General features: G+C 47.3%; 1 protein-coding gene across 1 annotated transcript in view; it reads left to right on the top strand.

Moving 5' to 3' along the window:
• Nucleotides 1-6,833, top strand: part of SLC49A3 (solute carrier family 49 member 3) — a 33,334-nt gene extending 26,501 nt beyond the window's left edge. Inside the window, exons 7-10 of the mRNA XM_054397857.1 lie at nt 1,962-2,114; nt 2,849-3,006; nt 4,007-4,119; nt 6,629-6,833. Coding sequence (XP_054253832.1) covers nt 1,962-2,114; nt 2,849-3,006; nt 4,007-4,119; nt 6,629-6,777 — 573 coding nt within the window. The 3' untranslated portion in view covers nt 6,778-6,833. The remainder of the gene's footprint in view (nt 1-1,961; nt 2,115-2,848; nt 3,007-4,006; nt 4,120-6,628) is intronic.
• The last annotated feature ends 11,040 nt before the right edge of the window (nt 6,834-17,873 follow it).

Below are 17,873 nucleotides of genomic sequence, written 5' to 3' on the forward strand. Positions count from 1 at the left end.
AAGGGATAATCCAGTCTAACCCCCCTGCCAGAGCAGGATGGCCTGTACCAGATCACACAGGAACTCATCCAGGTGGGTCTTGAGTACCTCCAGAGAAGGAGAATCCACAAACACCCTGGGCAGCCTGTTCCAGTGTTCTGTCACCGTCACAGTGAAATAATTCTTCCTCCTGTTTCCATGGAACTTCCTGTGCCTCAACTTCCAGCCATTGACCCTTGCCCTGTCATTGGGCATCGCCGAGAAGAGCCTGGCTTCATCTGCTGGGCACTCACCCTTCACGTATTTCTAAACATGGATGAGGTCAACCCTTGATCTCCTCCAAGCTAAAGAGCTCCAGCTTCTTCAGTCACTCCTCATAAGGAAGATGTTCCACTCCCTTAATCATTTCTGTGGCTCTGTGCTGGACTTTCTCAAGCAGTTCCCTGTCCTTCTTGAACTGAGGGACCCAGAACTGGACACAATATTCCAGATGTGGCCTCACCAGGGCAGAGTAGAGAGGGAGGAGAACCTCTCTCTACCCACTGACCACACCCCTTCTCATACAACCCAGAATGGCATTGGCTGCCTTGGCCACAAGAGCATATTGTTGGTTCATGGTCAGCCTTCCATCCACTAGGACCCCCAGGTCCTTTTCCACTTCACTGCTCTCCAGCAGGTCAGTCCCCAACTTGTACTGGTCCGTGGGGTTGCGCTTTCCCAGGTGCAAGCCTCTACACTTGCCCATTTGAATCTCCCTGCCCAGCTCTGCAGCCTGTCCAAGTCCCGCTGAATGGCAGCACAACCCTCTGGTGTGTCAGCCACTCCACACAGTTTGGTGTCATCAGCAAACCTGCTGACAGTGCACTCTGTGCCCTCATCCAGGTCGTTGATGAATGTATTGAACAGCACTGGTCACAAGTACTGACAGCTGTTTCCCCATCCTTCCCATTACATCAGCCAGGTGCTACTTTTTCCGTTGCGTACAGTTTGTTCACAGCTGGTTCCTCCTGCTCTCTACTGCAGTAACAAAGGGCTTCTTCAGGCAGGCAGCACTTCAGTCCTGCTGCTTGCACTTCCATGGAGGTCCTCTTGAAGCACCTCCTCAGCTGTTAACAGATACACAGCTACATATTTGGTCTCTGTCCACTCCTTCTCAACTCCCAGAATCTGATAAACTGGCTCAGCACTCCATAGCCAGGTCATGTTTGCACACTCTGTTAGCTTTTACCTGAAAACCTTTTCAACTTCGCAGCCTTGCTTTCTGCGCATGTTTTTTGTCTGTGTAACTGGTTTGCCTGGCCCTTTAGCTCACAAAAGATATTCCAGATACCCTTTTCTTCCAGTCTGCCCCTGAGGCTCCAAAAAAACTGTTTACCCACATATGTTAAAGGTTCCTTTTTTTTTCAGGATTGGTGTCCACATCTGAATTCTTATGGAGCTCAAAGAGCAGGACAAGCAAAGGTTGTCACTGCAGGCAAAAGAGCATGTAACCTATCCTAGCTACTGCTCATGGCCTCTCTAGTTAAATCTCCTTCCTACAGTCAGGCAGTACTGTGCCTTATCAAACAATGGCAGGAGCGTAATCATAACAGGAACAGATCCCACAGCAGTTGGACCTGTTATGCCCAGTGTGGACAAGGCGCCTGATTGCCCGTGGAGGAGCCAAGAACAATTTCCTGCCTGGGCTGGAGCATTCAGTCCAAGGAACTGCTGCTGCTCTGCACACAGCCTCCCTTACAAGGTGTGCAGGGACTTGCCATCTTTTGAGTAGTGTCTCCACACACGTGTAGCAGCATTTGCACCCCACTATTTATTTGGTGCTTAGGGCCCTGTGGTGGCCTCAGATATTGCAACAGGCAGGGAAGCTTCTCCTACCTGAGTAAGAGGTAGGAAACCACTAGCAGCAAACAGATGGGTTAGTGACATTAAAACCTCTTTCCTAACTGCTCTAATTGCTCAGTTACTTGTTCTTCTGCCTCCAGGGATTTGCTGGCCTGAATGGTGCACTGTTCACAGTGTGTGGCTTGTTGGGTGCTTTCCTGCTAGGCCTTTATGTCGACCGGACAAGGAAGTTCATAGAGTCTACCAAGATTTGTTTCTGCCTGAGTGCACTTGCCAGCATCATGTTTGCAGTGGTGAGTTCTCCCTTGCATCACATCATACCTGTGGACTTAGTTCTGTTGCCATCTGATAAATCATCAGCTCAAATCAAGGTCATTTGATGTCACAGTATTTATTAAGCCCCATGTTATGCTTTAGGATTTTCTCGGGTCTAGGAACGTTCCACAGAAAAGCCTTTTACTGAGGATTTCACAGTCACTGTGGAACCTGCTTCAGGATATACATAAATTGGCATAATTTTACTTTCTTACCTCGATCACCAAGTTTGTACACTGGCCCTGAGATCATTCTTTCAAAGAAATAAATTCTATTTATCATGGAATTGATAAATAGCCATCGTACGAAAATGAACAACAATGCCATAGTTTTACCAACTCTGACTTTTAAGAGTGGTGGATGCCAGGAATGTAAGATTAGCAGAAAGGGCCTAGTTATGTGCCTAGTTCTGCAGTGGTTCTTCAAAGAGGACAAGGCAAGGAAGACACAGAGAAGGAGATCACTTGAAGGTAGCCAGGCGAGCAATGCGGAATGTGGAGACTTTACACCATAGGCTTTGCTTAAATTCAACAAACTGCATTATGTAGCCATTTGTTGGTTCTAGAGGGTTGGAGGTAAAAGAGAGATTTCAGGAACAGATAGGGAAAGTACTGGTGGGAAAAATGAGCCTTTGGGACTTCCTGCAGGTTATGAGTTCAGACTTTCTGTGCAACAGGGCTGACAGAGACTGATGTCCCTTTTTTGCCTGCAGGCTTCTCGGTTCAGACATCAGGATGTCACACTGGCCATCACCAGCTCGCTCTTTGGTTTCTTTGGGTTTGCCATCTACCCCATTGCCATGGAGCTGGCTGTGGAGTGCTCCTACCCCGTGGGAGAGGGCACATCTACAGGCCTGATTTTTGTTGCAAGGTAAGCAAGAAGGTTAAATCCAATTAACGGCTGAGTATGGGTTCAAATGCATACACACACAGGTCTGGGTGCAGCTAAAGAAAAGTACAGACTTCAGTGCTAGCCACCCTGCTGAATTTCTGTTTGCTGTCCATGTTTGTGACCATGGCAAGGGGAAAGCTGGCTGGGTCTGAAGAGCTGGATGTTTTAAAACAAGAAGTATGTGGAACTTACTTCTTGCAAATAAAACAAGAGGGTGCAAGAAGAAGATAAACGTTTCCCTTTCTTGGCAAAAGCAGGATTTAACCATGCCCAGCATCACCTACCTTTCAAGCAAATGGGAGCTCTGTGCTGCTGAGGGAGATGGGGCTCAACACTCATAGGGCAGGTGGTTACAACAAATGGTGCAAAGACAGTTCTGCCCATGATGAGTTTACATGCTTGGGATTGCTACTGGACTGCTACAGGAATGACTCATTGGAGCTCTAAGGAGTGATATACCTGGCCTGGTGCATGTGTGTGTGTGTCAGGTGGAGAAGCAGCAGCAAGAAACATTGGTCAAAGAACAGCATTAGACACCACCTTTGAAGGCTGTTGTCTTACACTGGTTGTGGATTTTGTTGCTGCTGCCAGCCAGCTATGAATGAGGAGGATGAAGTCATAGCCTGACTTTTTCCCATCCTCAACCCTGCAGTGAGAGGTTATTTCCAACTCTGCTCAGTGACTACACCTCTTCTCCTTGGCAGCTGTTGTTGGAGTCATGCCCTGGCTCTGGAGGGAGTATGTAGTGGTCCTGTCACGCTAGCTGCATGATGGGGAGTGTGTTGAAGGGCTGACCGGGATACCCTGTGAGCCAGGGACAGTAAACCAAGTGCCTGGGACAGAGGAAGACACTTTCTCTGGTAGAAGAATCCTGCTCCAGAAACAGGCCTTGCTTTCTTCCTGCTGGGGAAGTTGGTCTTGTCTGCAGCACTGATAAATCAGGCAGACACCATGACTACATGTTGGCTTCTCCCCACAGCCAGATTGAAGGTGTGATTTTAATGATTCTGCTACAAGCCCTCACTGTGCGTGTTTCTGAAGATCCATCTTCCACCTGTGCCCTTGACCAGGATGGAGCCCTGGACTGGACAAGTAAGTGTATCCTTGGGAAATGATGCTGGATGCTTGGTTTCACCCCACATACCTGGCTACTGATGATATGGAACAGGCTGAAGTACTTGATGAATTCTTTGCTTCAGTCTTAACTGGTAACCACTTGAGCCTCACCACTCAAGTCACAGAGGGCAATGGCTGGGTCTGGAAAAGTGGACGACCATCCACAGTAAGTGCAGATCAGGTCCAGGAACAGCTAGAGAAGCTGAAGGTGCACAAGTCCATGGGGTCTGATGACATAGATCCATGAATCCTGAAGAAAATGGCAGCCAAGGTTGTTAGGCCACTAGTCATCACATTTGAGAAGTTATGGCAGTCTGGCAAAGTTCTCACTTAGATTAGAAAAGGGGAAACATAACCCTCATTTGTAAAAAGGGGAGACAAGAAAACCCAGGGAACTACAGACCAGTCAGTCTCACCTCTGTGCCAGGTAAGATCATGGAGCAATCTTCTCTTGGGAACTGTGCTGAGGCACATGGAAAACCACAAGGTGTGACAGCCATCATGGCTTCACAAAGGGCAAGTCATGCCTGACAAATGTGGTGGCCTTCTATGACAGACTTACAGCTCTGGTAGATAACAGAAGAGCAACTGATGTCATGTAACTGGGCTTGTGCAAGGCATTTGACACTCTCCCACGTGACATCCTTGTCTTTGAGATGGAGAGACATGGACTTGGTGGATGGACCACCTGATGGATAAGGAACTGGCTAGAAGGATGTGATCAAAAGGTTGTGATTAATGGCTCAATGTCTGGGTGGAGACCAGTGACAAGTGGATTTCCTCAGGGATCTGTACTGGCTCCAGTGCTGTTTAACATCTTTATCAGCAGCATGAACAGTGGCAATGAGTGCACCCTCAGCAATTTTGCCAGTGACACCAAGCTGCGTGGTGCAATGGACTCACTTGAGGGAAACAATGCTGTCCAGAAGGATCTTGACAGGCTTGAGAAGTGGACCAGTGCCAACTGCATGATGTTCAACAAGTCAAAGTGCAAGGTCCTGCATCTGGGTTGGGCTAATCCCAGCCCCAAATGCAGGCTGGATGCAGGGTGGGTTGAGAGCAGCTGTGAAGAGAGAGACTTGGGTGTATAGCTTGACGAGAAGCTCAACATGAATTGGCAGTAAGGTCATGAAGCCCAGAAGGCAAATCATATCCTAGGCTGCATCAAGAAGAGTGTAGCCAGCAGGTCAAGAGAGGTGATTCTTCCCTTTTACTCTGCTCTTGTGAGACCTCGTCTTGAATACTATGTCCAGTTCTGGTGTCCCCATCATAAGAAGGACACAGAGCTGTTGGAGTGAGTCTAGAGGAGGGCCACAAAGATGATCCAAGGGCTGGAACATGTCTGCTCTGAAGATGAGGGAGCTGGGGTTGTTCAGCCTAGAGAGAAAAGTCTGGCAGGACCTTATAGCTGCCTTCAAATACCTGAAGGGATCCTTCAGGAAGGCTAGAGAGGGATTTTTCATTAGGGTGTCTAGTGACAGGACAAGGGGGAATGGTTTTAAGTGGAGCTAGAGTAAATTTAGACTGGACCTTAGGAAGTTCTTCAGCATAAGTGTGGTGAGACTCTCAAACAGGTTTCCTAGAGAGGTAGTGAATGCTTCCTCTGGGGTGGGTGTTCAAGGCCAGGCTGGATGAGGCCTTGAGCAGCTGAGTCTGGTTGAGAGGTGTCCCTGCCCATGGTGGGGAGGTTGGTCTAGATGATATGTAAGGTCCCTTCCAACCTAAGCCATTCTATGAATCTACTCCATATTTCTGTTTCAGTCAGGAGAAGAAACTGCAACTAAGATGAACAGGAACACAAATGTGTTTTTACTGCAGGCTAAACCCTGGTCTTGATCTCTCAGCTGGTGCATTTTTATGTAATACTGTCACCAAGTCCTGGGGACACATTGTGACACAAAGGCTGGCAAACACCTTTTAAATATATCATGCTCAGCTGAGCAGAAACACCCCAGAACAAGCTCCCACTAGCTGACAAGGAACAAGGCTTCACAATAACTGCCCAGAAGGCAGTTTAACTGCTTCGTGTCTGAAGGCCTGCAACTCTCCATCTCATCAGATCAGAGCTGGATCTCATGATTAGGTATCCATTCCTACTCATTCCACGGTCTGAAACACGCAGGCACATCTGCAGGGAAGGGCATGGAGGTGTCTGAGACACTGATGGGATGAGAATGTAACTACTCCCAAGCCTTGTTACATGGCCTTTAAGATATGTTTGGGTTTTTTTTCCTTTGGAAAAGGTTCTTTCAATACAAAGTTTGATTACAACATTTATCCTTAGTGTACTTTTTCTACACATTACTCTAGGAAAATGTAACCCATGTGGACCTGTTCTCTTAGAAAGCTCAAGTGAGCTGTACACTTGTCATCAGGTGTAGCCCTTGGGAGATCACCTGGGCTGTGCACTTTCTGGGGATCTGACCTCTAGATTTGTGCAGCTGTGAGGGGTTCTGAATTCACTAATGGTGTGCCTTCTTTGCAGCTGCAGTACTGGTGCTGGCTGGCCTTTGCAGCGCTATGGCTTGTTTCTACGTCGCCTTCTTCCACACTGACTATAAGCGGCTCCGTGCTGAAAGAAACAAAGGTGATTTGGTCAAAGCAGAAGATACAGAAAGTGCTCCTGAAGCCTAACCAGGCCAAAAGGATGATGCCAAGGGCCCAGTAAAGAAAGAACTGAAGCCTGTGGGCAGGGACCATGACTGCAAATGCTCATCTGGCACATGGGGATATCTAGGTCCTGCTGTACAACAAGCAAGGCCCAGAGGAGAGTCACTGGAGCACCTTTGCTGTGCCTTCCTCCATTTTGTATTTATTTGTTAGTTCATGCTGCAAGGCAGCCTATGCTTCCAGAAAGGGTAAAGTGGGAATGGACAGCTATGCAGGTAAAAGGGATTTTTAGGTGATTTGATTCAAGATAAAGAAATGTTGCACAGGAAAGGTGCAGCATATTTCAGCCATTTTTTCATTTTCATGTACCTGGATCAGTGTGAAGCTTTCAGAGGAGTGGAAAACTTCTGTTTAAAGGACTGTGGTTCTTGTACACTATAAAAACTCTTCCACTCTAAGGCTGGAGCTAATTGTGCCTAAACTAATGTGGTAGGAGCTAGAGCATCCTTCCATTGCAGCAGTGAAGTATAGGTATGTAATCTGAAATATGTCTGTCACAATGAGCCACTTTGTCCTCTTCTACAAACAGGAAAAGAAAAGCTCTGTCTGCAGTGCTACCTGTAAAATAAAATACCAGTAAGCAGCAGAAGTTAAATACAGCAGCCTTCCTCACCCTCTGGGTTCCCTGCCAGATGCTGAGACATTCAGGATGAGCTTGTTCTACTTGAGCTTCTGTTTTGTTTCTCCACCAGTCCAGCAATTACAATGGTTTATATTTTCCACAAGAAGATGAGCCTGCTGGTGTAAGTTTAGTGTAGTATTGCCTCCTCAGATGAAGTCATGCTCTCCTATAGGGGAACACTGAGTGACACAGTACTGCTTGGTGTGTTGGAATCTGGCAGGAGAGATGGCAAAGATGACCACTTAGAAAACGCAGGGACTTGTAAGTTTCTGCAGATGATAGGTACTTTGGGGGAAAGACCAAGTAAGAAACAACATCAACAAGCACTTTCCAGTTCTCTGTGCAGCTGACACTTATTTGTTCTTCAGTGATAGAAGAGATGGGTAGTGACACAAAAGATCCCATTTGAAGTTCAGCTACCCCAACATTTTACCCCAACATTCATTTTACACTACTTCCACAGCAGTGCAGTGTCCTGATTTGGTATTCAGGTTTAGATGTACAACCTGAGAACTTTATCCCGTAACATTTTAATGGTGAAAAAAAAAGAGACTAGACTTGGTAATTCTTCATACCATCTTGCAATGGGGATCTGAATACTTGCTGATTAAAGAAGCTCAAAGTTGGACTTGTGACTGGGTAGTTGAGCTAGAGGAGAACCTCAAAGCAAAAGATTCACTTTTGCTGAGGAACACTGTACAGAGGAACTTTCTCAGTGCCTGAATTCTCTTCCCTGTTAGCAACTGGAAATCTCTACCTCTGTAAAACACCTAGCTGCAACTGTCTAGGGAGCCTGCTAGTTCCTACAGCTCCAGCCTTGCTGTTACCAGTAAGCACTGATGTTTGTCAAATGTTCTCACTAATAGAAAAGAGCTAGTGACCAATGTGAGGCTCAGGGATAACCTTGGCTGCAGTGACCATGATGAAATAGAATTTAAGCTCCTCAGGGCAACTAGGAGGGCACATCCCAAGCTTACAGTCCTGGACTTTAGGCATGCAGACATTGATTGCTTCAGGGATCTGCTGGCCAAAGTACTGTAGGACAAAGCCCAAAGAGGGAAGTAGGGCCCAGGACAGCTGCTCAGTGTTCAAGGATCACCTTCTCTGTGCCCAGGAGAAACAGAAAAGAATGCTGGAAGACCTGTCTGGATCTCCTGGACATGCTGTCACACAAAAAGAAACAAGGACTGGAAGAAAGGACAGCTAGAATGGGGCTGCCGCTGCCTGAGCAGCAAGAGACCTGGTTAGGAAAGCTATAGCTCAGTTAGAATTAACTCTAGCCAGGGAGATCAAGTGGAACAGTAAAAATTTCTGTAGGTAATGGTAAAAAGAAGACTAGGGAAGATGTGGGCCCCCTCAGAAAGGAAACAGGGGAGCTGGTGACAAGTGACATGGAGAAAGCTGAGGTTCTCAATGACTTCCTCACCTCAGTCTTCACCGGCAAGGGCTCCAGTCATACTCCCAAAATCACAGAAGATAATGGCAGGGACTGGAAGAAGGAAGTGCCCATTGTGAATGAAGATCAGGTTCATGACCATCTGAAGAACCTGAAAGTGTTCAAGTCCATGGGACCCGATGAGATACACCCACAGGTGCTCAGGGACCTGGCAGATGAGGTCACTAAACCACTTTCTATTACATTCCAAAAGTTGTGGCAGTCCAAGAAAGTCCTCACTGACTGGAAAAGGGGAAACATAACTTCCATTTTCAAAAAGGAAACAAAGATGACCCAGGAACTGTACACCAGTCAGTCTCACCTCTGTGCCTGGTAAGATCATGGAGCAGATCCTCCTGAAGGCACTGTTGAGGCAGAAGAATAACAGAGGTGACTGGGTACAATCAGCACAGCCTCACCAAGGGCAAATCCTGCCTGACAAACCTGGTGGCCTTCTATGACAAGGTCACAACATTAATAGATGAAGGTCAAACAACTGACGTCATTTACCTGGACCTGAGCAAAACCTTCGACACTGTCCCACACCACATCCTGGTCTCCAAGCTGGTAAAGTCTGGGTTTGATGGATGGACCATTGAGTGGATAAAGAATTGGCTTGATGGCCTCACCCAAAGAGTGGCTGTCAATGAGTCCATGTCCAAGTGGAAGCCAGTGACACGTGGAGTCCCTCAGGGATCAGTCCTGGGACCAGTCCTGTTCAATATCTTTTTTGGGCAACATGGACAATGGCATTGAGTGCACCCTCAGCAAGTTTGCTGATGACACCAAGCTGTGTGGTGCAGCAGACACAATGGAGGGAAGGGATGGCATCCAGAGGGACCTTGACAGTCTGGAGAGGTGGGCACAAGCCAACCTCATGAGGTTCAAGAAGACCAAATACAAGGTCCTGCATCTGGGCCAGGGCAATCCCAAGCACTGATATAGGCTGGGCAGTGACTGGCTTGAGAGCAGCCTTGAAGAAAAGGACTTGAGGGTGCTGGTGGATGAGAAGCTCAACATGAGCCACCAGTGTGCACTTGCAGCCCAGAAAGCCAATCACATCCTGGGCTGCATCAAGAGACGCTTAGCCAGCAGATCAAAGGAGGTGATTCTTCTACTCCACTGTGGTGAGACCTCACCTGGAGTATTGTTTCCAGTTCTGGAGCCCCTATTACAAGAAGGATCTGGAGGTGCTGGAACGTGTCCAGAGAAGGGCCACCAGGATGATCAGAGGTCTGGAGCACCTCTCCTATGAGGACAGACTGAGAGAGTTGGGGCTGTTCAGTCTGGAAAAGAGAAGGCTCCGAGGAGACCTTATTGTGGTCTTTCAGTATCTGAAGGGAGCCTACAAGAAAGCTGGGGAGGGACTTTTTAGGATGTCATGTAATGATAGGACTAGGGGTAATGGAGCAAAACTAGAAGTGGGTAGATTCAGATTGGATGTTAGGAAGAAGTTTTACACCATGAGTGTTGTGAGACACTGGAACAGGTTGCTCAGGGACGTGGTAGAAGCCCCATCCCTGGAGGTTTTTAAGGCCAGGCTGGATGAGGCTCTGGCCAGCCTGATCTAGTGTGAAGAGTTCCTGCCCATGGCAGAGGGGTTGGAACTAGATGATCCTTGAGGTCCCTTCCAACCCTAGCAATTCTATGATTTTATGATTCTAGGTGGATCAGGAAGAAAACCTGAAACTGAGGTGAAACAAGACCAGTTTAGACCTGTCAGAGGACTGAGATTAGCTGTCTTTTTTAAAACTGGCCAGTCAGTTCTGCAACACTGGACTTGATACATTGAACAGATATAACACTAAATTTACCTGCCACTCCTGAGTCCTACTGCATAGGGAAGGAAGAAGCACTTAAAAGTACTTTATACTTTTATATATTTATAAATGCTCATGTTTTTTAATAAAGGGCAGTTGAAGAAAAGATTAATAGTTTCTCACTATATTAATATTTTAAAAGTCTTCTGTAGATGCAAGGCTGCATCAGATCTGCTTTGTAGCACAAACCAAAGGTCTCTGTATTTGCCAGATGTGCATGAAGTTGTGCTCAGGATGATGATGTGAAGTGCTATTTCAGACCCTAAAAATGACAGTTTGAAATTAGCTGTAGGTTAGCTGTATTCTGAAGGATAGGTTAAATGAGTGAGTAAATGCTGCTAGCAAATATGAGTCATGGGTTCAGTGTGACTGGTCTTGATGGAAGCAACAGTTAAGTGCTACAAGCTACCTCTAGGTGGATGGACAGAAGGCTTTTCTGGGGACAGCAGTCTACATGTCTGAACACTGTCCCACCAGGATCCAGCAGCTCTTGTGAACCAGGCTGTTGTGGCACCGAGGGGGCATTGACAGGAGCAAATGCAGACTTTAGACAGCCCCAGGGAGCTCTGGCAACCCAGAGGGCAGGTGAACAGGGCACAGCAGTTTGTACAGGCAGGGTGTGCAGGAAGCACACTGAGAAACAGCCAGGGTGAGATGGTAACCACCCCATATAAAGCTGTGGCCTCCTCGTTCTCTGCATCCACCAGAGGTGGTACAGCTTCCCAGACAGAGCTCCAGTCTGAGCATGCTGCCACCCAGGTGTCAAGCTGCAGGGCGTGCCCTGCTCTCATGCTGGCATCGATGGCAACAGTGAGCACTGCTGTGGGAGGTGTGTGCAGGTTGGGGAGCTCCCCACCTCCCCAGAGCTCTGATTAGGTTGGGGATGACCAGGGAGTGTAGGCAGCTGGAGCTGCACCCTAACCTCTCCAAAACAAACCCTTCAGGCAGCCAGAGCTCCTGACACAGCGGAGTCCCTGTCCTCACTCTGCCTGCCTTATCAGGATAACTCAGAAGATGGGGGGCGATGGCAACAAGTCCATGTATAACACAGCAGGTGTGGCAAGAGTGTCCTCCCCTGTAACCATGCCTGAACTACCCCACCCTGCCAAGTCCCCTTGCAAAAACAGGTACAGCGCTCTGCAGAGAGACACAATGACAGAAGTGGAGGTTCACCTAACTGACAGGTGTCAGCAGGATGCAGTCACTCTACACCCCACATCAAAACCACTCCCACAAAGAAAAAAAGACGTATCATTTCCATTGGTGACCCACTTTGGAAGGGAGTGGAAGAGCCAATATGCCAACCAGATCTGCTTTTCAGGGAAGTCTGCTGACTTCCCAGGGCCCAGGTCAAAAATACAAGACTTCCCACTGTGGTAAAGCCCACACTGGTTACTACCCACTAGTGAGCTTTCAGGTGAGAAGTGATGAGGTAGCCATAAGAAACCCTAGGGCAACAAAGAGAGACTTCAGGGACTTGGGGTGACTGCTGAAGGGATTAGGAGCACAAGTTGTTTTCTCCTTCATGCCTCCAGTTGCATGGAATGATGAAGGCAGAACCAGGAAGAGCCTGGTTCATGAGTGTCCCCAGCAAGACTTCAGCTTCTTCGACCCCAGGTTACTTTAGAAGATGCTGGCCTGCACGCAACAGGTAGGGAGGGCCTGTCTCAAAGAAGGAAAAGGATCCTGGACCAAGAGCAAGTAGGGCTCATCGACAGGGCTTTAAACTAGAGCTGAAGGTGCTTGCTAGAGAGAAGCCTGGAAATGGCATGCTGATACCTGTGGGACAGCGTGCTAGTGAGGTTCAGGAGCTGGCCGCCACAGTGGAAGTGAAGGATAGTGATCCATGTGTCAGTAAAGACACAGGAGCTGATAGACTGGTCACTGTCAAAGTGTCCACAAACAGCCTGGTTGGGAACTAGGGTCACTATCCCTGAAAAGATGGCCAATGCCAGTGCACACAGCATGGGTAACAAGCAGGCAAACTTGAAGCCATTGTGCTGCTGTTACCAAAATCTTGAATTCAAATTCTCCAAGACCAGTTTGAAGGTTTTAGGCAGCAAAAGGCATATATTGACAGATGGATGCATGAGCAAATCATTTCACAAAGCCCATGCACACCAAACAGGGTTTGTATATGGCCTTATAAAAGACACATTGATGTGTATTCCTTGCTTTTTTGAGAAATCATAAACATACTAAATCAGTTTTCTGGGAATTCATTAATCTATGCAAATGTCTCTTCCACATGCACACTTCCATTCTCTGGTGAATTTTGGGGAGGGGGCTTGTGGTAGGTTTAAATTACCCCCCAACTAATTTGTAGAATTACTCCCAACATAAATTGCCAAACTAGCTCAGTTTGCTATGGAAGCAAATGAAGCTCTATTTACAAGCAAACTAAAATCAAGAAATATGAAATGCAATGAGTATGTAGAAAATATACAACATATGTACAATAGATATATATTTACAATTTATAAACAACACAGAAACTCCTCAGACCCCCCTGGACGGATCCAGGGGGACTATTCACCTCCTCTTCCACTCCCTCCCTCCTTCCCTCACACGGTAGTCAAACCAGAGATATCCCTGGCAAGGCCGCAGAAGAGAGAGAGAGAGAAGTTGCAAGGAGAAGTGACAGAAGAAGAACTGTTTATGCCTCTACTCTATATCCCCATTAACAAGCCAATGAGTTATATAGACCTTATAATTCTTTCTCTTTTGCATCGAAAGGTAATAATTTTACTTTCAGTCTTTGCAGTCCAGGACTAGGTAACAGGGCTTCAAACAGTAACAGGGCTTCAGAAGAATTTCCACTTTTTCTCCAGTGTCTTCATTAGTCTGTTCTCTAGCTGACCCCAAGGTTCACACATGCTCAAAGAGGCATGGAGTCATTAGTGAAAGTCTGAATTGTTTAGAAGATTCTTTGTTCTTTCTTATCTTCAAGGATACTGCTTACTTCCCAATTCACCACCTCCGTGTCTAAGGCTTACATTTTGGTGTCACTGGGATGGTCTCTCTTTTCAACTGTGTTATCTTAAAGAAACAAGGTAAAAATTCTGGTTTCTCTACTGTGATCTAGTTATTAATCCATTTTATTTCATATTTATTTATAAAAACTCTAGTTGTTTCATTATTTAATTTTCTACTTACACTGCAAGATTGCTATGATGTAGTAGCCATCATGGAAACACAGTGGAACAACTCACATGGCTGGAGTGCTGCAATTGATGGATACCAGCTCTTCACAAGGGACTGTTGAAAGGTGAATGTGTTTTACTGATCACTCCCTGGATCTCCAGCTGGTGGATCAGTTCATGAATGGGAGCCAGGGAATCTCGGTTTGTGCGATACTGCCTCCGGTGCACTGTTCTGGTAGCAATTGGCACCTGTTGTTCTTCAATCCGAAGCAATCCCACAACAAAAGGATTTTCTGAAAGGCCAGGCAGGGTAGAGAGCTGTCTGATTTTCTCTGTGTTCACTGTGGCCACACCAAAAGCCCATCGATAACCCTTTGGGTCCTTGAAGTACCCCCTCTTGAGGTAATCTATACCAAGAATACAAGGGGCCTCTGGGCCAGTCACAATGGGATGTTTCTCCCACTTGCTCCCTGTTAGACTCACATCAGCTTCTAATACAGACAGCTCCTGGCAGCCTCCCGTCACTCCAGAAATCCAAATGGATTCAGCACCTTTGTGCCTAGATGGCATCAGCGTGCATTGTGCCCCCGTGTCTACCAATGCCTTATATTTCTGTGGCTTTGATGTGCCAGGCCATCGAATCCACACAGTCCAATATACTCTGTCATCCCTTTCCTTCTCCTGGCCAAAGGCAGGGACCCTCTACTCTTGGTCTTCATCAGAATATTCAATGTCTGATCCAGGTGGTACGTGGCCAGAGGTCCCCTCATCAGGATCAAGGGGTGTAACCTCAGTTCTTTTCCTCCTGGAAGATCGTTTGATTGCTCTCCTGGCTTTCTACAGCAGATACCTTTGCTGCCTTCTTAGATGATCCCTTTTTAACCGCCGTCTTCCCTCTTAGTTCACGAACACGAGTTTCCAGTTTATAAGTGGGTTCACCATCCCACTTCCTCATGTCCTCTCCCTGGTCACGCAGGAAGAACCAGAGTACTCCACGTGGCGTGCGCCTGGGTCTCCCCTTCCCTCCAACTGGGGCAGAAGGGGACTGGTTTCTTGGGGTACACCTAATAGGTGAGGCACTGGTTCGTGGGAATGAGTTGGTGCAGAGGTTATCTTCAAAATTCTGGAGCCAGGCTGACACTACCTCCACAGGCCGTGTGTCCTCATCTAGATAGTACATCAACGCTAGGCTGCTTGAGTACAGTGCTGGAGCACCTTGGATCACTTTCCTCCACATGGCCCGCGTGCATGGGACATCCTCTGGGTCTGTGGAGACACTTTGATCATCTAAGTCACCATAGATAACTTCCAGCACCGCTAATTCTCTTAGGTACTGGATGCCTTCATCTGCAGTGTTCCATTTCCCTGGAGAGCTCATAAGGTCCTCCTTGCATGGGTACCTTGCCCTCACACTTAACAAGAGTCGTCTCCAGAGGCTGCATATGCCTGTCTCCTTTGCAATTCCCTTTTTCAATACCTCTGTTTCTGGCAATGGGACCCAGTTGTTGGGCCTCTTTCCCTTCTAGCAGTTGACTATCAGCCCCATTGTCCCAGCACCGGAGCAGCCAAGCAGCAATCCGCTCTCCTGGCTGGCGGCTGTAATCCTTGCGCAAGTCTCTCAGCTCTGCCGAGGTTAAGGACCGAGTAGTTTCTGCTTCTTGTTTGATCTCGCTCACTGCCTCTGATCTCCCAGTTGATGGACCAGCCTCTTGATCATAATCTTCCTCATCCCTTATCAATCGATGAGAGGGACCTGTTGACCTCCTTGTCCACTGTTTCTTTTTCACTACTGGGGCAACCTCTTTGGCTGTCATTTGGGTCCCCATCTCAACCATGATATCCTCAGGTAATGTTTGAGTACCTGCCTCAGCCACAGTTTTCTTAGAGCACTGAACTGTGGCTCGGTAAGCACAGGCCAGGCCCCAGTAGAGTGCAAGAAGTTGTTGGTTCTCATTGGGATAGGCAAGGCACCCTTGTATCAGATGGTGAGTCAGCTTAGTGGGATTGCTCAGCTCTTCTGGGGTAAAGTCCCAGGCTATGGGAGGTGATAACCGTCCTAGGAATCTGCCCAAATCCTTCCACACTCCCTGCCACCCAGGGACCGACCACCTCAGGGCACGTTTCAATATATCCCCACCCAAGGGCTGTTTCCTGTCATACCATGATGGAACCAAACTCCACAAAACCCGTAACATGCCAGTGACATTGATTAGCAGTACTAGAGAGCTCACGTAAGGATGGATCAAAATCTTGGGGGCCTGCATAATAAAATTCTCTATATTCATTTCAGGCGGGGAGAAAGAAATGATAACCTCTCCAGCATAGCTCCCACAGAACAGTAGCCCTACAAGTAGGAGAAACAAACACATAGCCATTATCTGCCTCGGCATGTTCCCAAACAACCGAAATGTTTCCAAAACAAAGCAAATATTATTCAACAGTAGCCAAAACATTGCTATGTTATCAACTGCTGCTGCAAAACACAGCACTGGAGAATTAACTCCAGCTTGGCCAAACCCAATACAAACTGACAAGTGGACCTGTTACAATGTCTTGCAGACTAAAAGCCCAAGAGCAAGGGAAATCCTAGGACATCTCTGAATTAGACTCAGTAGAGAAATGGAAGCAACTTTCTGGAGTTTCTGATAAAAGAATTATAGAATCCTCTAGGTTGGAAGAGGCCTTTAAAAGACCATCAAGCCCAACCATTAATCTAACACTACTAAGTCCACTGCTAAAATGTGTCCCTAAGAACCGCTTTTATATATCTTTTTAGATACCTCAAGGGATGATTCAACCTCTTCCCAGGTGACTGGCAACCTTTTCAGGGAAGAAATTTTTCCTAGTGTACAGCCTAAACTTCCACTTGTGCAACCTGAGGCTGTTTTTTTCTTGTCCTATTGCTTGATACTAGGGAGTAAAGACTGACACCCCTCTGACTACAACCTCCTTTCAGGTAGTATCAGAGAGTGAGAAGGTCTCCCCTCAGCCTTGCTTTCTTCAGACTAAACAAACCCAGGTTCCTTGGCTGTTCCTCATAAGACCTGTTTTCTAGACCCTTCACCATCTTTGTTGCTCTTCTCTGGACATGCTGCCGCACCACAATGCCTTTCTTGTGGTGAGGGGCCCAAAATTGGACACAGTATTCAAGATGCAGCCTCATCGGTGGTGAGTACAGGGGACAATCACTGCTTGCCACACTATTCCTGATACAAGCCAGGATGCTGTTGGCCTTCTTGGCCATCCAAGCACACTACTGGCTCATGCTCAGACAGCTGTCAACCCACACTACCAGGTCCTTTTCTGAAGGGCAGCTTTTTTTGTTTATGGTACTTACTCCCAAGTGACCCAAATGCAGGGCCTGGCATGTGGCCTTGTTGACCCCAATGGGCTTCAGCCCATCCATACAGTCTGTCCAGGTCTGTAGAGCCTCCCTACCCTTGAGCAGCTCAACAATGCCATCAACTTTGTGTTGACTGCAAAATTAATGAGGGAACACTCAATCTCCTCATCAAGATCACTGATAAAGATATTAAAGAGAGCTGGCCCTGTTAGTGAGCCCTGGGAGACACCGCTGGTGTCCAGCCACCTGCTAGATTTAACTCCGTTCACCACAACACTTTGGGAAAATCCATTCAACCCATACACAGCCAGTTTTTCCAGGAGAACATACTATCAAAGGCCTTTACTAACATCCAGACAGACTACATCCACAGCCTTTCATCCATTGAGTGGGTTACCTGGTCATAGGAGGATATAAAGACAATTAAGCATGACCTGCCTTTTGTAAACCCATGCTGACTAGACCTGATTACAAGACTGTGCTGCATGTGCCAGTAGGGGTACTCAGGCTGGTCTCTGCTCCATGACCTTGCTGGGTACTGAGGTCAGACTGACAGGTCTGTAGTTTCCTGGATCCTTCTTATGGCCCTTCTTGTAAACAGATGTCACATTTGTGTGTCCAGTCAACTGGAATCTTCCTGGTTCACCAGGGCTGCTACCGAATGATGGGAAGTGGCTTGGTGAGCACCTCCACCATC

The sequence above is a fragment of the Indicator indicator genome, chromosome Z (genome assembly GCF_027791375.1).
Source record: "Indicator indicator isolate 239-I01 chromosome Z, UM_Iind_1.1, whole genome shotgun sequence".
NCBI lineage: Eukaryota > Metazoa > Chordata > Aves > Piciformes > Indicatoridae > Indicator > Indicator indicator.